At 41.3% G+C, this 26457-nt stretch overlaps 1 protein-coding gene across 1 annotated transcript in view; it reads left to right on the forward strand.

Moving 5' to 3' along the window:
- Positions 1–26457, forward strand: part of LOC103187105 (ras-related protein Rab-26) — a gene marked incomplete at its 5' end in the record, with an annotated part of 135447 nt that overhangs the window by 76348 nt on the left and 32642 nt on the right. The window contains 1 exon segment of the mRNA XM_042341029.1: positions 1499–1551. Within this exon segment, the coding sequence (XP_042196963.1) occupies positions 1499–1551 (53 nt within the window).

Consider the following 26457-nt stretch of genomic DNA (forward strand, 5'->3'; position numbering starts at 1 on the left):
GGAACGGAGAGCACAAGGGACAAGAAGGAGGCAGGAGCCAGTCAAGCGTAGGCAGTGGATTGGGGAGTAAGCAAGTCGGAGAGGCAGGGAGTTGCCAGGGCATGAAGGGATATGTAATAGAATAAGGTAACTTGGTTTTATTAGCAAGCAGATTTTTTGTCGCATATCGTAGGACCTACAACAACAACAGTAAGAACGTGCATTTATATAGCACTACTCACGCAGAGTGACGTCCCAGAGCGCTTGACAGTGGTGGAGCATGACTCTGCCACTGTTATCTATTGGACAGAATGAGTATCTTCTTCAGAGGATGCAACCTCAGGTCATGATAAGTGAATGCACTTCCAAGATCTGTTAAATTCATTTAAAGGCAAATAAAACAAATCAATAATTGTCGAGAATGATTGATAGAAATGGCGCCTAAGCACCTCCACTCTTGTCAGAGTGCAAGATTTCAGTCACAACCGTTCAGCTTCTTGACCTGGTATTGACATCTCATTTCTTAAGCGGCAAAGACAGCTGTAAGAATTGAAAGAAGGATGGAAATTCTCAACAATGCTTACCTCCACCAGCAAACGGCTTATATTTTCCACAGGTTTCACTTTACATTGATGGGTTATTGGATCTTTGTTCACTAACAACAAAGACAGTCCATCTCTTGCTGTGTGGTAATGATTCGGATTTGATTCGGATGGCCTGCCCAGTGACTGCTTCTCTCTCTGGAGTTGCTATCATTGCACCTTATCTGCAGCAGTTCAGATACACAATTAGAAATCGCTTGTTCCACCAAGATTCCTGGAAGATGCATTAAAGTTACAGGATGTTTGTAGCTTTGTGTTGATATTTCAATACAATTACTCCCAGTATATATCCTGTAAAGTGAAATTATCCTCATTAATCTTTGTACCCTGTTATATCACTGAATATTAAAAAGAAATTTGAAGTGCAAATGAAGTGGAAGGTATACTGTTTTTTGGAGGGAGGCAGAGTTGGGTAATGTTGCAAACTTGAAATGTAGTAATCTTCATTGGGAAAACACTTAGAAATTGATTTCCCATTGAAGAGACACTACAAGTAGTGCAGATAGCCGAGTATTCCTGTCGTTATACAGAGGAAACTCACATAGTGTAGAGAGAAGAGTATTCCTGTTGTTATAGGGAGGAGTCCAAGTTGTCAGAACTTTCAAATAACACCCTGCTGGATTGAAGTTATTATTGTTTTATTCAGTGCCAGAAATCGTACTTTACATTCTTGATAGAATCTTTTCTGGCATCTAGTTAGGATGAGGCCGCCTACACTAAATGCTGAGTAGGAGGGATTTGGAATTATTATAATAACAATAATCCTTGTATTTGATATAGCGCCTTATCACATCTTCGAGACATCTCAAAGCGCTTCACAGGATACACTATAAAGTGGATTGACTGTATTTTGTGGGTGAATTGCTGACAACCTGAGTAAAAACTCCAAGTTTCATATCATTTTCTTGTGTTCACAGCTCTGCTTTTGCTGTATGATGTCACCAACAAAACATCATTTGACAACATTCAGGTAAGGACTACCTCTTGGTCTGTATGGATAATTTGCTGAGTAATACCCAGCTTGTTGGCTTGAGGAGTGAACAGCTTCTGGTAAAATATATCACTGTGTCGTTTTATTTAATTATAAATGCTCTGGAGCAGAGTTTATTGAGTAGGAAATCACTGGTTAGGAAAATACCGTTTCTTAGAAGGAAATGTTGAATCTGTTTGTTGCTTAGCACAGTGAGCCAAACAGCAGTCACACTGGGACCTTGCAAAAGCTTGACTTGAGACATGATATTGTGGAAAGTGTATTCACTTACGCTTAGTTTGTTTCAAATATCCCGGTATCAGGTCACCGGTCAAGAAACTGGATAAACAATGCGAGTGACTAACTCCACTTCAACAAATGAGTGTTGCTGAAACACAGACTCCGTCTATTTATTCCTCAGAACATTACCAATGATCAACTTATTAAAATAGCAAAAATAACCATTTAACTGCAAAATTACTATAAAATTATCATCAGGACTGGTCTATTTATCTGCGTCTTATGCAAGAGTGTAACATTGTAATAATGTGAGAGTTGTTTCCAGGTTAATGACTTGGATTTGCAAAGCTTGACTGGAGCGAAGAGTTTGGGGACAAGGTGAAACTTGGCATTAAATTTGTTTTTGAATCAAATATCCCGACCTCAGATTTTTCATAGGTTCAAGTTGTATTTGTTCGTGGACGGTATGAGTATCAATGCAACTGAATCAGTCAGTGATTATAGCATTGGGCTCCATTGTTAATATTTCTTCACAGGATTCCTTAATAATGCTTCTCAAGTTTGAAATGAGGAGGAGTCCTGTAGCTCAATGGTTACAGCACTCGCCTCGGAAGTGAAAGACCTGGGTTCGATTCCTGGCAGGGCAATATCTTGGCCAGGTTTCCTTACTCCACACGCCTGATAATAAACCTTAAAAAAAAAATTGGTCACTTCAATCCACGACTGTTTGTGGGACACAACTGTGTGCTGCGTTTCGCCCACAAACATATAGTCAATTCACTTTACAGTATATTCTGTGAAGCGCTTTGAGATGTCTAGAAGACGTGAACAGCGCTATATCAAAATGCAAGGATTAAACGGGGAATCTAAGCACTATTATGAGGAACGCAAACTCAGATCAGGGCCGAGCTCAATATTCATTAGAATGCACAGCACAGAGACAGGCAGCCTCTGAAAGGTGCTGAGTTTCTTCAAAGCTCTCTCAGTTAAACCCCAAATAAATGAGGTTCGTCCATGGGAGCTGATTCAGACGAAAGGCCACCCAAGATTAGACACCAAAATTCAAACAGACCATCAAAGAGAAGCGACCGTAATAAAGTCATTCTCACATCTGAGCCCAGATACAGCACATTCTTTAATGTAGCGATTGCTGACTGTTCTCTTGGCTGCCTATCATTTTACATCTTTTAACTTCTGCCGTCTCCTTGACAATTTTCAGAAGTCATTTATTCTCCCGACTTGACAGGGATGGATGTAACTGCAGCAAATGCATCTACTCTCTGTGAAGAACTAAAAATGTTTTATTACATATAAAACTAGGTCAAGAGAATTTTTTTTAAAAATAGGAACAGTGTTACGATCAGCGTCTGGTTTGGGTTTAGCAATGTAGCAAAACAACACAGCTATTTGTGGGACCTGCTGTGCACAATTAGCTGCCACGTTTGGCCCACAAAATATACAGTCAATTCACTTTACAGTATTTCTGTGAAGTGCCTCAGGACGTCCTCCAGACATGAAAGGCACTTTACAAACGTCATTTTGTTGTTTTTGTCTCGAAGACATGATAAGGTGCTAGTCAACCCGAGTCCTCTTACTTGCGAGACGAGCTCAATAACAACTGTGCTACGGGACTCTGTGAAGAAATGCTACTCAGCAGCATTTGACCTATACATTTGATATATCTCAACAATGGCACAGTACATATCGGGTCATATCGATATGTACTGGTTTACGTACTGGTTTACTTTGCAGCTACCTGCATGCTTGGACTATAATGGTGCCTGCGATGAATGATGAGAACTGACCCATCACCCCTTGTAGTGCTCAACTGGTGTTGAATGCTGAGGATTTCACCATCACTTTAGGATCTCCCTAGATTAGAAGCGGGAAGAGGTAGGGAGGAAGGGAGAGAAGTAGGTCAGTAGCTGAAGTGATGTGTGACTACACAGGCACCGTTCCCACATATTAAGGACATTGGTTTGTGGTTTGAAATGAATGTGGAGTCATATTGCCATTATTTGAGTAATGGATGTTAGAACATCACCGTACTGGGTGCATGCTAGCTTAAATTCCTCCCCGGGAATTCTTCTCCCTATAGTTTTTTGGGAAACAATAAGAGGTAAGAGCAATAGAAAAGTTACATTACAGCAGGTAACTTGCTGACGGTTTCTAAAACACAACTTAATCTCCTCTTACCTAGTTTGTGCCTCTTGTGCCAACTTAACCTTGTTCAGTGAGCAGAACACATGGTTTTACTGCCCACACCTTATTGTTTTATTCCAGGAGTACTTGGAGCAATATATTGATGTGCAGAAAGGGACTATTTCAATCTGAATTGCTTCATAAATAGAGTGATCTCTAGCCTTGCTCATAACCCTCACTCCACCATTCTCTCTGTGGATACACTAGCCTTCGCACTGGCTCATTGGTAATGCTGTAGCCTGGACAGTAACAGTGGGCCATAGAGATCCAGCATCTCAGGTTCAGTCACTGCTAATGTGCTGGGGTAGCAGATCTCAGCCACAGTCCCAATACAAAGCAGCAAATACGTTTCATTGTTCTGGGCAAGCGCCAGGGTTGGGGGGGGGCTGGGGAATACAAGGCTTCCCACTGCTGATGCCAATCCAAGGTGCACGTACATGAATGAGAACAGGAAAGGCAGCCACCACTCACTGTCTGAGACTAGAGCTAAAGAATGGCCAATTGAGTAAATAACCAAATGAGTCAACACATTTAGGAGAGGAGGCTTAAAATTCCTCTTCTGTTCCAAACTGATTGGCTAGGTGAACCTTTGCCCTATCAAGCATGGGGGCAGATAAGGAATTCAGTAATAAACCTCAAGCTTTGTGCCAGCGAATCACCCCTTCATCCACCTCTCATTTCATTCCCACTCAATTCAACCTTGTGCAGCATGAGCCCTTTCAACTGGGTTCTCTCAAGCTCTCCCTCCCCTCAAAAAATAATTTTTATAAATAGTGACTTAGATACCCTGATGCCAAGAAAGAGATATTTTGTGAAAATGAAACCCTTATTTAGTGCAATAAATAAACACGTGCCCAGGCAAATAATGAACTGCTAACTCTCCCTGTACACTGACAAACCACAGGTTCTACATGATCGAGACTTTATGGAAAAATACCTTCCCTGGTGTATTTAAAAAAAACTTATTTTGTGTCTGTTAAGTTTTCTAAGTTAACAATTAAAGAATTTTGAGAAAGTAGAAAGGAGGCATTACTTTGGTGATGTCCCTCGTATATCTCAGGCTTGGTGTCTTCACCTGTATTCCATTTACCATGTTCTCTCTCCTCCTCTTTTCAACCTCGGTGGCGTCCTTCGCTTTGGTCCTTGGCCCTCCTCCTGGGTCTCTCCTAAATAAAAGCAAAGTTTTTCCAGTATTTTACCATTAAAATATCACTGCACTGCAATACAAGTCTGTGTCCCTAAGCTTCTCGTCTAACCTTTCAAGAGTGAGAATGGCCTTTTAAGCACTTTCTAGCTGCAGGCACTGATCCACAAAGCATGCTACACTGCTTCAGAACTAAACATCAGAGCTGAAATTCTCTGAGTCTCACTAGAATCAAAACTATTGTCCCATTCAGTTGCTTGACATTCAACATTGTTTGAGAGTTTCATCACATTAGACTTCCTCGGGGTCTAGTATATTTTGTGAACAAAACGCGGCTGCCAATTGCGCACAGCAGATTCCCACAAACAGTCATGGATTGAGTGACCACATTATTATTATTATGGACACAAGAGCAAAATGGCCACTGCTTCCAGATGTCACTTCCAGCTTCTGATGTAGACTGGCCTCCTGGCTTCCTGAGCACAGGGCTCGCACTAAACCAGCCGGTCTGCACCAGGAGCCAGAAATGTACCAGACTCCCAGTAACACAGGACACTTACATTATATGCAAACTCGTGCTCTCATGACGCCCATTATAATGATGCCATCCTTTACGTAAACAAATAAATGCAACAGCCGATTTGCACACATCAATGTCCCCCAAACAGCCATGAAGCGAATGATCAGATTTATATCTGGAGGATCGTAAGCCAGGACACCTGGAGAAACTCCTCTCTCTTTTCGAATAGTGCCGTGAGATCTTTACTATCCACCTGAACAGTTAGACGGGACCTCAGTTTAATATCTCATCTGAAGGATGGCACCTCTGACAATGAAGTGTTCTTGCAGCACTGCAATGGAGTCTCAGTCTAGACTTGAGCTCAAAGTCCTGATTTCTTCTGACCCAGAGGCAAGAGTGCCACTGACTGAGCCAAACTGACACTCTAGCTAGATCAGTAAGTGACACAGACAGACAAGGCCTACAATTGATTTACATATACACACCCACTACAGCAAGTCCCTTTGAAATTCTTTAAGATGTTTTTGCACAGCCTTAGTCCTTAACATTTCTGTATTAAAACCAGTTTGACAAACGCTCCGCTATATAACATGTAGTCTGGAACTCTCAATGTCAAGCTTTTCTTTTTAACATTACACGAGAAAGTTGCGATGAACCAGATGAAATAGACGTTCTCATTTATTTCTGTATGTTACATAATGTCCCCTTGAAATTAACCTTGAATTGCTTCATAATAAATGAGCCGTCTGTTAAACAAGAATATATTGTAACACAGTCCCAATCAGGGATTTGTGGAGAAATCTGGCAGTGTCCATCCTTCTTACAGCCTGAAATTCTACCGGGTCTTCACCTATCAGGCCATTTTGTCTAAAATAGTAAATTCATGCAGAATTGTGGCAAATGCCTCAATTCAGTCTTGGTGTCTTTTCAAGAACTGTGGAGAACCGGCTTTCAATTCTGATTTCAAGCATTTTCCAGAATTCTGGACAATCTTAAAATCTAAGACACGACGGCCCTCCAGGGATATTCCCAATTGTCTTCAAGACTGGGATTAGGTGGAATTTCGGCCCTTTATTGACTGAAGTTGCCATTAGCACATTGGAATGTGCAGTGAAGTTTCACCAGGGCATGAAGGAGAGTTGTGAATAGTTCACCGTCGGTGGTGCATTCATTATGTTACATTCCCATTTGTAAAAGGTGAAATTCTGGTAAAAACAATGTACTGGTCAACAATCCCTCATAGCTGTTTACTGTTTACATTGCTGTGTGCGATTTGGCTGCTGCGTTCATTCAAACAATCACTACACCTCGCAATAAAATTCTGTGGACCGCTTTGTGATGATTCAATGCGATAAGGATCTATATCAAATGAGGAGTCTTTGTGGAGTCCTGTAGCTCAGTGGTTAGAGCAATCAACGATTGTTTGTGGGACGCTGCTGTGTGCAATTGGCTGCTGCGTTTTGCCCACAAATATACAGTCAATTCACTTTAAAGCATATTCTGTGAAGCGCTTTGAGACATCTGGAAGATGTGAAAAGCGCTGTATCAGATGCAAGGATTATTATTATTATTATTATCAAATGCGAAGGTATATCAAATATCTGGTGATCAGTAGGAGTCTCCTATTGATCCGAATCTACCTAACACACCTCACATGTACTTCACTGCTCTGATATTTCATTTGCTTTGTGCAGTCTGATCACTGTTGATTGCCAAAGCAAGTATGTTAGTATTGTCGATTACTGACTCCTACTCCAAGGAGTAGAACTTCATAGCAAAGGCTTCTATTACTATGTCTTTGAGAAGCTTTCATTTGACTCGATGCTGTGAACTGTCACGGTTAACCGATTCTTGCAGTATTTTGTAATGTGTAAATAATATGTGTATATAACTATATAATATTATTTAAGGAAAATGGGGAGGCCTGCCCCTTTAAATGGGTCTGTAAGATTCCAAGTTGTAGAAGTTGCTTCCAGCACAGAGTTAGCAGCAGCCGACACGTTTACAACAAAATACAGATGCAGGGCTGCCTGATTGACCATCAGGAAACAAGCATTAACAAGCAGCTGCAGAGTAAAGTAACACGTGGGCGCTAGCACGGGAACAAACACTCACGGTGTGTGGAGCCACATACCTATACAAAGCAAAGCTCGGCTCTCCTCGTGGTCGTTAACTAATGGTCATCATCTGGTACATACTGATGTGTACAGGAGTACTGTACAGTCAGGGTTGGTTTCATGTTCCCTTACTAATGTAGTATTGTGCTGCCAGTTGTCATCGTTATGTGCGATAGTTATGTTTGATCCCATTGTTGTGTTGCTTATATGCAGGGGAGCCTAGGGTTGCTAGGTTTTAATAAAGACCTGTTGTTTCCAACGAATGTGTCCTCGAGTCTCTGTAGTATTGTAGACAAGAAAAGGAGTAAGCACTTCGGAGGGTAGTTGTCAACATCGGAGGTCTACCAGTGCAGCAGGCTCCGATTAGACATTCCAGTTACCGGGCATTGGGGTTAACTGGGAATACCTGCTGTGTGTGACTCTGACTGGTCAAGTCACCTTTGAAATGGGGACTGACACGGACAGGGTTAGAAGTGAAGCAGAGGCCACTTAGTACGAAAGCGTTAATAAAATTTGCACGTACATCAAGGGGTGAGAACCATCGCAGAATGCAAAATATTTTGCTCTCCAGATTAATCCAGCATGAGGCAATTTAATTGACAAAAATAAATTGATGGGTTTGAAAAACAAGTTTGAATTATACATAAAGCGCAGTCAGTGTAATAGGGAGCTAGAAGTCAAGGTGATGAGTGAATTATGCATAAGTGTTTGAAAAATAACTCTGGAACTACCATTTCACTTGGAGTGAGCTAATAGATGTTGATTGGTATGCAGATACTTTTCCCCACAGCATTATCCTGATTTATTGTGACTAAAACTCTGTGTAACTGTTACAAAAAATGTTAAAAGCCACAAGTACCGCACTTGATCACTGCAGAGACGATATACAAAGCTGCAACGTAACAATAGACTTGAAGGAGGCTTTCAATTGCTATTTTGTTACTGCTGTTTTATATTTTTTTGGTGACTTAAACAGGAATGATCATTGCGAATCTTGTCCACTTTTAGGCATCCACACATCCTGACTGGACTTTCTCCGGTCAACAACTGTGTGAGACGCTACCATTAAAACGTCTTCCAACGTGCTGTCCACTCTAATCTGTGAACACCTGCTTTGTTCGAATGAATTATTCTAATCCCGACATATTTTCCCAATCATTGTTTGTATATGAAAATCACTGACTGTCCAGCGCCTTGAGACGTCCTCCCGACGTGAAAACTATACAAATGTAATTTGTTGTTCCATATGAGTGACAAAGGCATTTACTGCTCACCTCCAGTTAGTCTGAGAAGGTGGTGGCGAGGCTTTCTTTATAACAAGTCACAGTCCCATTCGTGATGCTACTTGTTTTGACCAATTTTAGTTACTCAACAATTGCATGGATCCACCATCCTTCGCAAACTCCTGACTTGCTCTGCATTGGTTCTTGTCCCTGAATCCATTGAGTGAGCACAGCGCAGCAATCCCAGACCTAAAAGGCCATTGCCACATGTCAAGGCATATGAAACCGAATAAATGCATGGATCAGGTTTCTCTGGTGTTTCTATAGGTTCCACCATAGCAAAGTCACCATAGCCCAAAACCACAAGATTAATCTCATCGTACCATAAACACAACCAAGTCAAATTTTGGCTTTGTAGCGTTTTACTAGCTGGAATCCCAATCTTTAGAGCCAGGTTTGGTGTTTTCAAGGATTATTATTATTATTATTGGTAGAGCCTGTGGAGTCCTGTAGCTCAGTGGTTAGAGCACTCGCCTCGCAAGCGAGAAACTTTGGTTCGATTCGCGGCAGGACGAAACCTTGGGCAAGTTTCCTTACTCCACACGCTTGATAATAATCCTTCAAGAAAAAAAACAATAATACATTGGTCACTTCAATCTATGGTTGTTTGTGGGGACGCTGCTGCATTTCGTGCACAAAATATACTGTCAATTCACTTTACAGTCTATTCTGTGAAGCGCTTTGAGACGTCAAGAAGATGTGGAAGACTATATCAAATGCAATGATTATTATTATTATTTATTTGTTTTAGCCTGTTAAAGTTCTTTCCTTCATCCTCCTCCTAATACAGTAATTCAGCCACTATGTCCCGAGGCTCTGGAATTCCTTTCCTCACTCCCTTCGCCTCGCTCCCTCTCTTCCTACTTTTAGGTCCCTACTGAAGACCTTTCTTTTCGACCGCACCTTTAGTCACCTTCCTCCCCCTCCCGGCCCCGGGATCTGTTACTGTGAAACGCTCTGAGATGCCGTCCGGCGTGGAGGGCGCTACATAAATCCAAGTTGTTGTTGTTACAGTAAGAGCCAGGAAAGTAAAAGGAAATGGGTGAAAGAAGTGTTTTGGATGTGGAGTAGTTAATAGTTTAGAGAAAACAAAGTTAGATTTTATGATGAAAAATATGGGAAAAAGACATGATTACTAATCCTTGCATTTGATACAACGTCTTATTACATCTCAAAGCGCTTCATGGGATTTACTGTAAAGTGTAGTGACTGCGTATTTGTAGGCAAACACAGCAGCCAACTTGTACATAACAATGAAGTGAGTGACCAATTTTATGTTGATGTGAATTAGCAGAAAATGAGGAAACAAAAAGAAGACAGTGGCAACAGAAATAAAGGGTTTGAGAAAGTCTATTTTATTTACCATTGTATTTCAAGTGTGGTTCTATATAGTTAGTATTCATAGTAGGACTGGTACAGTGCTATCAGGGGTTGGTTGTTTCAGGGTATGTGAATGACTTCTGCCTTATGGCCAGAGTGTTTCAGAACTTACGATTGTGTAAACAAAAAACTGCCTTTAATGCATCCACTCATGAGGAATTTTTTGTGGCACTGCAATAAGACAAAGCACTAACTTTGATTTATGTAGATTGAACAGACGATTTTCCTTTGTAATGCATTTGTTTTTAGCTTCTTGTGGGTTATGCATTGTCAAAATAAAATAATTGTTATGGATGGCACTCAGCAACAGCTCAATGGCAAAGCTAGTCTGGGAAGGACATTTTCCAGAGCAAGTTCACTTAAAAAGTCTGGAAATTAGGAACATGCATCACCAAGGTATTTTAACATGAGATTTTATTGAAAGATTCTAAATGTGGATAAATGTATCTTTGCTGAAATGCATTTATTTAGTGAAATTACCTCAAATTGTATTTGTGAAAAGCGCAGTCAAATCTGGTTTCTCTGTCTATGGTTTTTAACTGCAGGACTGCTTGGCCATTCTATGTTGAGTAAACCTGTTCAAAGACATATACATGTTATGTATCAGCACCCTGCTTCATGAGGAAGGTCTCATACAAAGCAGGAGTTATTTCAGGAGTAGGTGGAGTAATGGTCTAAGTTACTGATCTTTCACATCTGAGACCTGGGATTGAACCCAATCTACTCTGATAAAATGGACATCTTTCTCTGCCAAGGCATCTCTCTCTATCTTTCTTTCTCTCTCTTTCTCTCTCTCCCTCTCCACCTGCCTGGATATTTTTCCCTCAGCTTGAACATTGTTTGTTTCTGCCTAGATTTTCGAGACCTCTTTGCCCCTCTCGTGGCTCGTGGGAAAATAGGGCAGCAGATGGCACTGCTGAAAACATTCTTGAACATCCTTGAAAACCCATGAATATTCAGGGACGACAATTGACATCAGCCGAAGCTCATTATGAGGCTGCGTATGTGCTTGTGTGTTTTCTCTGTAAAAGGATCATGAACTGGTGGAAAATAATGAAAACTTACAAAGTGTTCACTCACAAAGTCCGACTTCAGAGTTCATTGAATTGCATGAAATGTTTTTTGGCCCATTCTCAACGAACATCACCAGATTTCCTCAGCAATCCTTCTGTCTGTCATGGGAAGATTCTACTCTTTGCCCATTGGTGGGTTGCTTTCAACTGCAGTCTTTCAGTTGAAAGCTTCACACTGAGAAACCAGATGAGAAACAATTTGACTGAGCTTTTAGCAACCGGGCTTGACCTGTTTGAATATCTCTCTCTGCTTGGGTATCTCTCTTGTCTGGAAATCTCTTTGTTTCCCTAGAGATCTCTCTCTTGTCTGGAGTTGTTCATTTCATGCAGAACTCTGGAGTCAGACTTTGTAAGTGAACACTTAAGTTTTCATTATTTTCAGTGATTATTAATGTTCCTGGTGCAGAAAATACACAAGCACACTCCTCATAATGAGCTTTAGCTGATGCTTGTTAATTGTTGTCTCATGCATTTTTCAAGGATGTTCAAGAATGTTTTCGGCAGTGCCATCTGCTGCCCTACCTTCCCCCTGAGTCATCAGGGCCAAAGAGGTCTCCAAAGTCTCTGTCAGTGGTGCTTCATGATCAGGTGCCTTTCTGAAGGGCAGGACTGGTCCCACAGGCTCGTATTTCTTCCCTTTCCCCCCAAGATGTTCCCGATGCCAACAATGATCATATCTGTGAAGTCAAAGTGGAAATAATGAATATTGTCTTACTGAAGTGTGAAATATGTCAGGGTTCTCATTCCCTCTTTCCAGCGAGCTCCTGCTCTGCAGGTTCAGAACATGTTTCAGAAAAAACAGCAATCTGTTTTTTACCCCCAAATTATATAAACCATTAAATTCTCTTCTCACATTAAGCCAATTGTTGAGGCTGACACTAGAAACAAGAAACAAAAAAAGGTTAATTCCTTTCACCAGCATTCACATCCAAAACTGGGGTTGCCTAGGCCAATTTCAGGGCAGAAACCAAAAAATATTTCTTTACCCAGAGGGTAACAAATTCTCTTTAATGGGTTAACATGAGATCCGCTGTTTAACATCTCCCATTACAGACCAAGGGTATGATCACAAAACATACCCAAGCTAATTAACGACCGGAACAGGCTAAAAGGTAGGGTAAAGGAGGTGAAACCACAAGGCTGGATTGGTCTGAGTTGCTATCTGTTTTTTTACTTTCACATACACCACAGCAGCAGAACAAGAGGACACCATATCAAGGTTGCAAAGGGCAGACGCCAGAAATTATCTATTTATGCTGAGGGTAATTAACTAATTGGAACAGGGTAGTTGAATACAGCTTGATGCTGGATGGGAAGATGGTAGAGTGGGGATTCTGGAAGGATGAGAACAAATGGGCTGGTGCTTTATTCATCTGATCCTCTCTTGTACCTATTACCTCTGAGATGCTACCTTGCGTGAAGGGCACTGTATAAATGTAAGTTATTGTTGTTCAGATCAGGAAACTCATCTTATTAAATCGAGAACAGCAAATGATTGATTTAATAATCTTTGCATTTGATATGCAAGGATTATTAAGTCAATCATTTGCTGTTCTCAATTTAATTTCCATTTGATTGTAACTGGTGACAGGCAATGTATAAACAGGGTGTTTGGAATAATGTCAGCCAATGGTACCTTGGGGCTATTGAGTTCTTGGCAATGAACAGAATAAAAATTATTCTATTTAGCTCACTTTTAATAAAGGACCTGAGAACAGAGGAACCAAAGACACTCAGCAACTTGTGCCTTGAAAATTCTTTGCTTAATAAGAAATATAAAGTTTGTTAGTTCAATTATCACAAATACAACAGACAGGTCAATAGCATAGACACACGTCTGTATCAAAGTCGGCTGGTAAATTCCCAAACAGCAGCAAAAATCTTGCAAAGGTCTCTTGATTCAGACCCGACACAACTTGCTTGGATTCGTTGATTACAAAGTCAAAGTTGAATCTTCAATGATGTACAGCTGAGGTGTGTACTTTACTCGACAGTTGTTATATGTTGTTATTCTTCTCTTGTTCCTTTTCAACAATTTCAGATTTTCTGGAATTTCTGCAGTTTTCCTTCTTCCTGAAATTGCTGGAGTCAACGAAAGTTGATGAAACGATGAAACAGTCCAAGTCTGATGGATTTTAACCCTGAAAACAACACATTTGCTTCACCACTTCATATTGTCACATGAAAGATGGCTCTTGTGTGGACAGCCCCGATATGCTCTGTCCTAGACTGAACAAAGCCATACATCTTTTATAATCGATTTTCACAGTCAGGATGAGAATGTAAAATCTTTCCATTCTTATCTCCTTGAAGCATTTATATCACATAAATTACTATACCTGCAGAATTGTTATTGTTATTGTTAAAGATCTCTCTGCTGTCTTTGACACTGTGGACCACTTCATCCTCCTCCACCGCCTCTCCTCTCCCCTCAACTTCAAGGTTCTGTCCTTGAATGTTTCAGGTATCATCTCTCACACCATCTCCAATTTGTCTCCGCCAACAGTTTGTCTTCCAGCCCCTGCACAGTCCTGTGTGTGTTCCTCAGGGCTCTGTCCTTGGTTCCCTTCTCTTCAAACTCTACATGCTCTACATGGTGACATCATCCGCAGTCATGGGGCCAACTTCCACACGTACACGGATGACACCTAACTCTATCTCTCTGCCTCCACCCTCGATTCCAGGACAACTGATGTCCTGTCAGACATCAAGTCCTGGATGAGAGCCAGCTTTCTACAGATGAATGTCAGAAAATCCAAGGCCTTCCTGATTGGCTCACGCCAGCGCCACCGCACCTCAGGCACTGGCAGCATCAGCCTCCACGGACGCACAATCCACCTCACCATCCAGTCAGGAAGCTAAGCGACTTGTTCAACCCTCAACTGTCCTTCCTCCCCCATATCTGTGCTATGACCCGCTGTGCCTTCCCCCACCTCCACAACATTGCCCGAATCTGCCACTGCCTCACTCCCCAGGCCACCGAAATACTCACACACGCATTCGTCACCTCATGGCTTGACTACGGAAACTCCCTCCTCATCACCTCCCCAATTCTTCCTTCCCTAAGCAGCAGATCATCCAGAACTCTGCAGCTCGTGTTCTCTCCCGCACCAGGCTTAGTGACCCCATCACGTCCACTCTCGCCCGGCTCCACTGGCTCCCCATCCCTCAGAGGATAGAATTCTAAATCCTCGCCCTCACTTGCGCGGCTCTCCACGTCCTTGCCCCCTCCTACCTCTCTGACCTCCTGACCCCCCTATCAACCTGTCCGCTCCCTCCATTTAGCAGGCTTTGGGCTGTCCATGTCTCCCACTCGATCCGTCCCACTATCAGCGACCAGGCTTTCAGCCTTGCTGCCTCCACGCTTTGGAACTCCCTTTGCCTTGCTCCCTTCTTTGCCTACTTCAAGGCATGACTCAAGATCCTCCTTTTCGACCGTGCCTTCAGCCGCCCTCCTAACCCCTCTGCCCTCCCGCATCCCAACCCTGCCCCCCTACCCCCACCCCCCACGCTCGGGTCCTGCTCCCCGACTGTTCAGCGCCTTGGGACGTCCTCCCAATGTGAAAGGCACTTTACAAATGTCATTTTGTTGTTGTTATAGAAGAACATCAATAAAGTATAATCTGCAGAATTGTTATTGTTAATGTTATTATAAGGCTATAATCATAGAATCATTGAATTATACAGCACAGAAGGAGATCATTCAGCCCATCGTGTCTGTAAAGAGCTATCCAATTCAATCCCACTCCCTCACTCTCTCCCCGTAGCCCTGCAAACTTGTCCTCCCCAAATATCTATCTACTTCTCTCTTAAAAGTTGTTATCGAATCGGCTCTCACCAGCCTTTCAGGCAATGCATTCCAGATCCCAACAACTTGCTGTGTGAAAACATTTCTCCTTCCCTCCCCTATATTATTTTTAACAACTATTTTAAATCAGTGGCCTCGGGTTACTGACCCTCCCGCCAGTAGGAATAATCGGAGTCCTGTAGCTCAGTGGTTAGAGCACTCGCTTTGCAAGTGAGAGACCTGAGTTCAATTCCAGGCAGAGGGCGAAACCTTGGGCAAGTTTCCTTACTCCACACAGAGCCTAATAATAATCCCTCCAAAACAAAACAATAATAAATTGGTCATATTCAATCTATGACTGTTTGTGGGACATTGCTGTGTGCAATTGGCTGCCGCGTTTGCCCACAAATATACAGTCAATTCACTTTACAGTATATTCTGTGAAGCGCTTTGGGACGTCTAGAAGACATGAAACGCGCTATATCAAATGCAAAGATTATTATTATTATTATTATAGTTTCTCCTTGTTCACCCTATCGAATCCCCTTATCATTTTGAAAACTTCTATTAAGTCTCCGCTTAACCTTCTCTGCTCCAAGGAGAATAATCCCAGCTTCTCTAACCTCTCCTGATAACTGAAGCCCCTCATTCCTGGTACCATCCTGGTCAATCTCCTTTGCACCATCTCCAGTGAGCTAGATTACCTTTAATCTAAAGTGGATTACCTTTAATTTCTGCTCTGCTGCCTTCAAGTATTTGTGGGGCCACCGTTGCAGACACAGAAATGGCTGATGATGGTGATACATTTCGCTGCTCAGTGACACATGCTTTCCAAAGGGGAAGCAATTATCTACATTATGGCCATCTGTTTTATCATATAAAGAAGGAGACTGTTTCCAGTGCTCCTCTCGCTTGCGAGTCGAGTGCGCTAACCACTAAGTTATTGGACTCCACAAGTTTGTTAGACCTTGGCAATATTATTATAATTATCTTTTAATCTCAATGTTTTGCCCTTTTTCAATACCCATACTGTACAACAAATTAAAGTTTATTAATTGAACCAAAAACAACAATGTACCAATAATAATAATACTGCTTGAACTCACATAACATCCAAAACACGTCAAAGCACTTCACAGTAATTCCTGTTAAGAGTAGATACAACGATGTTCCAGAAAGAACCGTTGAGCTGAGCTGGTTGCTATTGCCTTGGCTGTATTAGATTTATATTTGTCCTCAGGGAAGAATTCCACCCAGGACTAAATTTACAACAACAAATTCCAGATCCTGAAGTGAAAGAATGGAATTTCCATATTCCCCAAAGTTCAACTCAACCTTAAAATCTCACCTCCTCATTAAATGGTCTGACAGAGGAATACACACTTGGGTATATTCAGCAGATCTTATCAGAGAAGCTTAGCTGGTTCTAATTACACTCTCTCATTAACTGCAGGAGATCAGAATAATTAGATGGAACTATTCCAATCCCTCAGACTGGTAAAGTAAATAGCATCAAGATGAATATATCGACAGGCATTAATTAGCTGCTTCAGATGTTAGCTGCGTCTGTTCCCTTACCTACCTTGGAAGATATCCATAAATGAATGTAGTTACGATAGGAAAGATCAAAGACCTTAACACTGCAAAAGCGAAAGGAACGAGATCTAACAAGTGTAATACTCTGTTGCTCTACTTAACTAGCACCCTGTTCATATGAAACGGAGCCTCAAATTACTGGGCAAGGAAACATCAGGAATTCAATGAATATTCTACATGGTATTATGTATCTACAATAACAACAACTTATTTATATAGCAGCCCTCATGCAGGAGAGTGTCCCCTAGTCTTGGCAGTGGCAGAGCACGACACTGAGCCGGGGGAAGGTGACCGAAGGCATGGTCGAAGAAGAAGGTCTTCAGGCGCGACCTGAAGGAGGGGGCAAGGCAGAGGGATAGAGGAAGAATGTTCCAGAGTTTCGGGGTGTAGTAGCTTAAAGTATCTACACTCTACACTCAGAAATTGTCCAGATTTCACTGTGAAATTGATGGACTCTGGATCTCTGGATGGGATAATAAAAGGATCTACAGAATCCAAGGCTAATGGGTAATGTATGAATTTGCTTCTTTTATCAGCACTTGGAAAAATTGATGTGCCGAACAGAGACCACTTAAGTTGCTTCAATTTTATAGTCATATAAAAAAAACACATTAAAACTCAGTCACTCACGTCTGTCAAGCAGGTGGTGGGCTGTGAAACCCTAGTACAGGATTATTTAAGTTGCTCTTTATCCAATGTAACACAAGCATGTCAAATCCTTTACATTAACATAAATACTGCAGACTATTTTCATCATTCAAAAGAGCTGGATAGAGCAGATACCTTGTTAGAAACGGGACTGAAAAAAGATGAGCTAGTCTGTGCAAATAATCAAATAATCGATCAAATAGAATCGTCCAAGGTGCCAGATCTATGTCATGTTATACCTTTGAAGGCAACTTATCAGATAGTGACAATGCACTGGGTGGAATTAGATGGATATTCTGTACTTTGCTATTTAGTTATCATTGTTTGCAGGGGAAAACTTTGCAGTTATTTCTTAAGTGATTATTTAAGTGGAGTCCTCAATACGACAACAGCAACAACGAGAACGCTTTGCATTTATATAACACCCTTCACGCTGGGTTGGTATCTTAAAGTACTTAACCTGGTATGCATTCGGAAAAGCTTCCATAAACAGAATGACATTTCCCTGCTCTTTATGTTAACTATAATGAACAGTTATCATTTGAAATCACTATAACTATTAATCAGAATACACTTACAAGTAGCTGGACAGAGTAGGGAGACGTTCTACCCAGGTATAGATGTTACTCTACTTATTTCGGAGTGTCCAGGATTTAGATTTGGTCATAACTTTTTTCTGTGGTTCTTAAAAGAACTTATGGAAAATTGGCTTCAAAATTAAGAATGTGTTTGAGAATTTGTCAAATTCTGGTCACTGAAATCAATCAGAGTAAGTCTTAAATCAAGTGGAATTTCTCCCTGTCTGCTTGTGTGGCAGGAAATATTACATCATTAAACTTTTGAACACAGGTGGAGCAAATGAAATAACTCATTAGGTATTATCAAATATGAATCAGGAGAGGTGGAACCCTGTGGGTATGTGTTTTGGTGCTGATGAAAAATCAATTTATATTTCTATAACCCGTAAAATTAAAGAATGCTTTGTAACCCAATACATCGCCTGTCAGAGATACCACTGTAATCAGAAGATTAATAGACCAATCCCAAAAGAACAAGACATGCCTGCATTGTCTGCAAAAGGTTCTGAGCCTCTAACAGGGAAAATGTGAGTAAAATCAATAGTGCACCGATAGAAAAAAGACACATTCTGTAAAGCTAGGGCAATCTTTAACAAGAAACTGCACTGTGGCTTCTTTTGTTTAGAAGTTAAAATGATTCAATGCTCCACTTAGCAAAATGAACAACAAATATTCATAATAAATAACTGAATGAGAATCTGGTTGAAGTTTTGGCAAAATGGGGCTCCGATATATTAATGATCCAAATATATGAATGTAGGGAAAGGCACATTAAGACTCCATTTCAATTATTGTTAAAACATTTCAATTATTGTCAAAAAAACTGTTGACATTCAAAGGACTCATGTAATGTCCAGCATACCCTTCCACAGTGAAAAATGCAATATTCACTTTATTTACTAAAATATGCAACCAAAACACATCTAATTTATTGATGTGATATGTGTTATGCTGAAACTAAATGAAAAATACCATACTTACTGCAGCAAAAATATTTTCATCATGTAATGGAAAATCAGAACTCTCCTGACCGGGTGGTAGCGGATTGATGGGATATATGGGATTCTTCTATATTTACTGACATGAAAGTTTCAATATACTCTCTGTGTGTTATAGTCATATATAAAAATGAAACTCATGTCTAGCAGAGATTTTCAGATCCACAAGCCTGTCATAAAGGTGATGGGATGTGAAGCCTTCACTGAAGGATTATTCAAACTGCACAGTTAGAAAGTGTTTGCAGCCGTTACTGTATTGACAAATGGACTGGCTGGTAAACTCCCATCGGAACCTCCAGAATGGGGAGGTGCTGCGAGCAAAGTGAGAGTACTGTCAGGAATTCTACAAAGAGACAGCGGCTCAGTGAAGCTTTGTGAGCAATGACTTCTCTCTGCTCTCCGCTAATCACTGGTATTGAAGAGCTGTGCCACAATCCAGCAGAACACCACGGGCGCTGACACTCACAGGGCTGTGGTAATTGTCTTTACCTCAGGATTGCAACCATCCGTCTCGGTCTCATTGATGTTCACAGTTTCCTTCAAACCCTTTTTTTGGCTGAAACAATGTCAATGATGAGTGTCAACCCCAACTCACAGTAAATGTACTGAATATCCCTGCAGTGGCCTTCACAACCCATCACTTTCAGGACAGGCCTTGTGTGGCTGAAATTCTTTGCTCGACAAGAGTGTTGGGCATTGGGGGGACGGGATGGATGGATGGCAGCCACAAGTCAACATGCCGCTTAGTGCAACATTATTGGTAATATGCCCTAATAAAAGTTCAGAAATCCCCTCCCCCCAGGGTCCACTTGTGTTCAAATCCCTTCACTCTCTGGTACCTCCCTCCCTCCCTCTCCAACCTCTTCACTCCCTAATCCACCACCTGGCACCTCCGCTCGACTGGCCCCGGCTCCTGATCGTCCCTCACACCCTCTGTCCCACCGTCGGCAGTTGCACTTTCAGCCACTACGCCCCGAAACTCTGGAACACTCCCTCTCAATCCCTCCGCCTTGCCCCCTCTCTCCCCTTTTTCAAGTCCTGCCTGAAAACCTTCCTCTTTGACCGTGCTTACAGCCACCTCCCCCCCGGCTTGGAGTCAGGCTCCGCCTCTGTTAAGCGCTCTGAGATGCTACCCTGCATGGAGAGCGCTATATAAGTGCAAGTTGTTGTTGTTGTTGTCCAGTTATATTCTGTTTTCTTAGCATTTCAGAACATGGTGAATTCATAACAGTTTTACTTTTGAATCTTGCTTTGCGTAAATTCTAGCTGGCCGGGTGGGTACCCCGCGTGCTGGGCGCTTTATATATGCAAATTATTGTTGTTGTTTTATATTCCCCAAATCTCGCCTGTGAACAAATCAATAAAAGCTATTTCAGCTTCAGAACGAAGCTGTTAATTTCATCAGCTGCCTTGCCACAATCGTATTTGTCCAGGTCCAGACTCATTGCCCCTTAATTTGTTCTGGAGACAAATTGAGATTTTCCATTTTAACAATCGGATAGCTTTGTTTTTGAGCTCTTTTTATGGGTCTCAATGACAAGGACTTGATGAGTTGGAGCTTCTGATGGGCTGTTTCTGTTTATTCACAATTTTCTCAGATGCATTGTGAGCAGACTCCTCGACAGCAAGAGTTCAAAAGGAGTTTGTTCCAATTCCAATTCCCAGATTATTCCCAGGGAGTGGGGAGGGTGGAGGGGGGAGCAATACAGGCAGCAAATGAGCATCAGCAACCACAATAATAAAATTAATCTCTGTATTTGTAAATGACAAAATACTTTACCGAAAATTTCTATTGTACTGCCCTTTTTTTTACCAATTTCTATCCAGATTGCTCCAACACCCTTCCTTTTGCTGTTATACCTTATAGCAGCAGTTCTAACATGCTCTAGCTTCACAGGACTCCTGACGCAAATTTATTCTCACTTAGTCTCACCTCATGGCTATATAAAACACATTTTATAGGGCGCAACCTTAGGCAAATTTCCTTACTCACACATCTGTGCTTACTAGCAGTAAGTAGGAACCGGTTGTTAATTGATTGGTGGATTGCTTTCTGGAGGTAATAAACCCTCCAAAAAAATAAATAATTTGATCACTCAATCCACAACTGTTTGTGGGACACTGCTGTGCGCAATTGGCTGCTGCGTTTTCGCCTTCAAAATACATATATTCTAATCCACTTTAGAATATATTCTGTGAAGCGTTTTGAGATATCTCAATGATGTGATAAAGTATTATATCAAATTATTATTATTATTTCTTTTACACCAAATCCTTTAAACACAGTTCTCAAAATGATAAACTGCAGCAGTCAGAACTGCAGATGCATTCTAAATGTCATCATTGTTCTGTTTCTCCCCACATTGTGCTTAAATAAGTAAGTCCCAATAAATAAAAGACAACCGAACGTATCCGGGGAAGGATTTTGTTCTGTTGAAGAGGATGCTGTCTGTAAATGTCTTTCGGGTTTTATGATCTGACTTTTTTATTTCCTATAAAAAATTTCCACAGATTTTCACATCCATCTTCATTTTGCACTGCGGTGAGAATGCAAAAATGCTCATCAGTTCAGTTCCTTAGTTACAAGGCCAGAGCAACAGATTTATGTACAGTCTACATCTGGCTGAATTTTCTTGTCTTTTCCTCACTGAGTTTGGATTTTGCTCCCGGCTTCCCAAATCCAAGATTCTATAGATTCGAAAGTCACATTTTAAGTTTTGTCAAAAGCCCCAAATTCTACTGGCCTTAGCCTGCGAGACAGTGTGCTTTCATTTTTAGATTGTAAAATATAAGTTTCATAGAATCATCATAGAATCGTACAATTGTACATCACAAAAAGAGGCCATTCGGCCCATCGTGTTTGTGTCGGCTCTTTGAATAGAGCAATTAATGTCAATCCCACTCCCCAGCCCGTTCCCCATAAGTTTGTGTGGAATAGGGGAAAAACAATCTTAAATTCGGTCATATTTTGGAAGCCAGTTTGCTCTTATAGAACTGGCTGCCAAATTAAGACTTTTTTTAAAAGAATTTTTCTCAATTCTGTTGATTTTAAATTTTAAGACAAAATGGCTAACCTAAGACCAGGAGCAATTTCAGGCATGTTTGATGTAAACATTAGACAGGTCGGTCAGAGAGGGAAAAATTGACTGTAAACGCACACGGGTGGACAAAGTTAATTCTCTTCTGTGAATGCAAGCTTTTGTGAAGTGCTGAGATTAATAGTCTGTGTGGACGTTGACTCCATAGTCTGTGTGGACGTTGACTCCATTTAGGCCAGGAACTGTATTGTTCTCTCAGAAAAGTTCATTCTTCTTTCACATATTGATTTTGTTTTTTATAAAACAACGTTCAGAAAATCACAATGCAGCAGGTGGCAAAGGAGGGTAAGGAGGCAGCACGCCAGCATATTAGAATGGCAGAGAAACAGGAAAAGGCACAATGTATTTATTCTACTCCATTCAAACCATCCATTCTGTATGTGATGCTGTGATAACCCTGAAGAAACAGGCTCATTCACGCTCAAAAAAAACTCATCTGGGATAAACGCAAAAGTGGTCAGAGAACAGCTTCTGTTGTCATTGAAAATATTTCTTTGTTAATTATTGCTGTTAAATCCTCCAAACTAGCACACAGTGATAATAATAATTCTTGCATTGGATATAGCGCCTTATCACATCTTGTAGACGTCCCAAAGTGCTTCACGGAATATACTGTGAAGTGAATTGACTGTATGTTTTGTGGGCGAAATGCGGCAGCCAATTGCACACAGCAATGCCCCATAAAAATATTTTTGAATAAGAAGCATGTTTTTTGTTGGAATATGTTGATTTTGTTTCTTCTGAGTTTTGGAACCTGGAAGGATTGAATCTGGTTGTGGAGATCAATCAGCTAGCACAAACTGGGTCTGTTTTCAGGATATTTTTGCCATGTTTATCAGGGGCTGAAGTGGAGCCAACAAGACCAGGCCACAATTTCCCGTTTGTCATAAATCTTCCTCATTTCATTCCTCTCGTGTGCTCCTCGAGTCACTTCCCTTATCACCGCTTCAGTCTGCAGTGAACAATGTATAGATAAATAATCTTGCCCTTTGTTATCGTCACTGGCCTTGGGAGGATGTGCAGAGCAGGTCAGTACTGGTCCAGGACAACGTTGCCACATAGTTATGCAGAAGGCATGGACATAGAAAAATGTATCAATTGGTTATTCACTTCACAGCTGTTTGTTGTGTTCAAGTTGGTTGCCGTGCTCACCTACAACTAATCATATAAATAAATAAATCATACATTTGATATAGCACCTTTCTCTTTTCAAATAGAACCACGGGGTCTTTAATGTCTACCTGAATGGGCAGTTTAATGTGTCAACTGAAGGACACCTCCAACAATCCAATTGTTCCCCAACATTATATTGGAATGTCAGCTCAAACTCTATGAGCTCAAAGTCCTGACTTGGGGCTTGAACCTACAATCTTTTGATTCAGCGGTGAGATTGCTACCGACTGAGCCAGGCTGACAATGCAAATACACTGTCACTATACTTCACAGCGAATACCTGTGACGTTTTAACATTATAGGAGTTGTATCAGATGCAAGGTTTATAATTATTTTTATTATTATAATTTGTTTCCAAGATTGACTTCCGTGTAGTTCCAGTCCTAGTTCCAGATGCTGTTTGTTAGGTCAGGGAATTAAGGGATACAGGTCAAGGATGGGCAATTGGACTTCATTCAGCTCTCCCATGATCTTATAGAATGGCAGAACAAGCTGGAAGGGCTGAATGGCCTCCTCCAGTTTCTGCTGACGAGTTTTCTCCTCTCCTTCCTCAATGGCTCCCTGCAGATTTTGTGTGCGGGTTGTGCTTACAGTGTAATTTCCTGTTGCCTCTTTGAAAATCAGTTCAAAAGTTCCTTCCGTAGCACATCAATTTAGAATTTCAAAGGGCTATTGTCTCCATGGCAACGCTTGGAATATTCTTAACCGCGCAGTAAAGTAGGGGCAGCAGTGGTAAGATCAGATCATAGTGCCACCATTGTGTCATTAACTGTCTCTGCAGCTGAAGTGGATCAGACCCAAAATCTGCATCATCTTAGCCTCTATGACCTGCTGACTTCAAATGTAAGTTGACTTAAGATGGTGCAAATCGGTGGAAAATTCTTAATAGCAGATTCAACTTGAAATTCATTTCCGTTCCGTCTTCCTGAGAGACAGTCTCTACGGCTGAGACAGAGAGAGAGAGAGAGCCCCCAGGGCTGAGAGAGAGAGAGAGCACTCTGTAGATTTGCTAATATCACCAGGTGAAAGATGACCAGGATGCTGGCTGGACCACAGAAAGGGGCAAGAGGTTTGCCATGATCACTGACAGGCAGTTGACAAGGGGAAATCAGACAACAAGGGCAGAGGACACAGGGCAAGATCATGTACTGAAGATCCTGTCAATGCTCGGTGACTCAAAATGCACGACTATGCAGTTAGTAAAGGGAGCTAGATCTTTCCAGAGGCAACATATTTTTAGTGTCATAAGAAAACGTTGCACAATTGGTGCAACAACGTTCTTTTTTTCAAGATTCAACCTCAGGCCAATTTTTCAAGAGTCAACCTCAGGCCACATTCAAAATGTTTCCAACATTTAACCGCAGAGTGAAGTTGAGACGTGAGAGGTAAATGGAGGCTGTAACACTATCTGAAAAAGCAGTGCCATTCAGCCACTTCCCAACCAGGCTAAGAAAATTGGCACGTACGGAACTAGTGAGCATTACTAGATACTAATCTCTGACACAGCACGTGCAAGCCTCATTGCACCCCGCCACTGAATTGCTGTTCGAGTTATGCAGTCTGTGTGTACGTGTTGTAACTTATTGTTAAGGAACTTGTTTGCTGGTGGTTACTGTTGTGATGTGCAGAGCTTACGTCAACCTACCAATGTCTAAAGAAATGCTGGAATCATAAGAGAGCAAAGGCTTACTTACAGTCATTGCTTTTTAAGACATAGCTTTCTGTTGCTGGCTGCGGTTTCAGATAGAGGATTTTTTCAGTGCTTTGATGAATTTGATGGAAATCCACTCCAGCATGAGAAAGGCTACCCTTAAAGCGAGATCCCATCTGGCTAGTCAGGCAAGTGTCAAAGATTCCAGAACTCCTCCAAGAGGGAAAAGCTCTTCTCCTGATGTGCTAGTCAGAATCTTCCAGTCACAATTGGTCATTCGCCTCTTGTTTGTGAGACATCGTTGTGCACAGAGTCTCATTTGCCTACAAAGAAAAGTCACTAACACTAACTGTAATTACAGAAAAGTGCTTCAACACATTTTTGCATTTATAGGTGTTCGTATCAAAATGCAACGATTATTGTTATTGTTGTTATTTTACTTCTCAGAGAGACCAGGCGTGGGTCAGGAATCTAAGTAAAACACAATTTCTACCCATATAAATTTTTCCTTTTCTCCCACTGTTTCTCTATATAACCAATGACACTGACAAATACATTCCCCTAAAATACCAGTACTTTGTCATGATTTCTGAGTTGACATAGATTGGCTGGTGGTAAAATGCAATATATTTAAATAGAAAAGTGAACAAAGTGAAGCGGAAGCCATTGATTGCAGCCAGTCTGTGATAATTCCATTCTTCTCATCTATCTACAGCACAGAAAAGGCCATTTGGCACAGCTTGTTTGTGCTGAAGGGTCCACTTTCCTTACAGAAGAAGGCCAGCATTGTATATGTGCCTCTGCTCTGACTTGCTGAATCAGACTTTATTCTATAAGCATGAAGCAACCAGCCAATATCTTTCACATTTAAAGAAAGACAGAGAATGCTCTGGTAGCTGAGATGGGCTGCAGTTAAGCTAGGAAGCTGCAGGTTGATTCTCTGTCTGTGTTAACGTTTCCTATACAATCAAATTCGATCTAGTGAAGATTTTCAAACCTGCTTCTGCATTTAGTCACTCAGAGGGCTTCTGAAAGAGCGAAATATCTTATCATTATTTTCCTTTGCGCTGCAGTTAACGTGCGTATTGATCGACAAGCATTGAGGCTGTGATTAACTGAGGGGCTGTGGTAATATAATGGGCCATAACTTCATAAGTCAGAAACCTCAGGTTTCAATTAAGGCTTGTAACTAACCCTCCGTCAGTTACAGGCAACATTAACAACATGCAACAAATGTTTATTTTCTCACAGATTTTCTTTCTGTAAAACAGCCCGAGCCGTTTGAGCCTGACATCGAGATGAAAGAGCAGTGATGTTTGTGAAGTCGGTTGTGTTTGTCATGTGGCAGAATCCTGTAAAGCACTTTGAGATCTCCTCCCCATATGAAAAGAGCTATATCAAATGAAAGGATTATTATT

The sequence above is a fragment of the Callorhinchus milii genome, unplaced genomic scaffold (genome assembly GCF_018977255.1).
Source record: "Callorhinchus milii isolate IMCB2004 unplaced genomic scaffold, IMCB_Cmil_1.0 Scaffold16, whole genome shotgun sequence".
NCBI lineage: Eukaryota > Metazoa > Chordata > Chondrichthyes > Chimaeriformes > Callorhinchidae > Callorhinchus > Callorhinchus milii.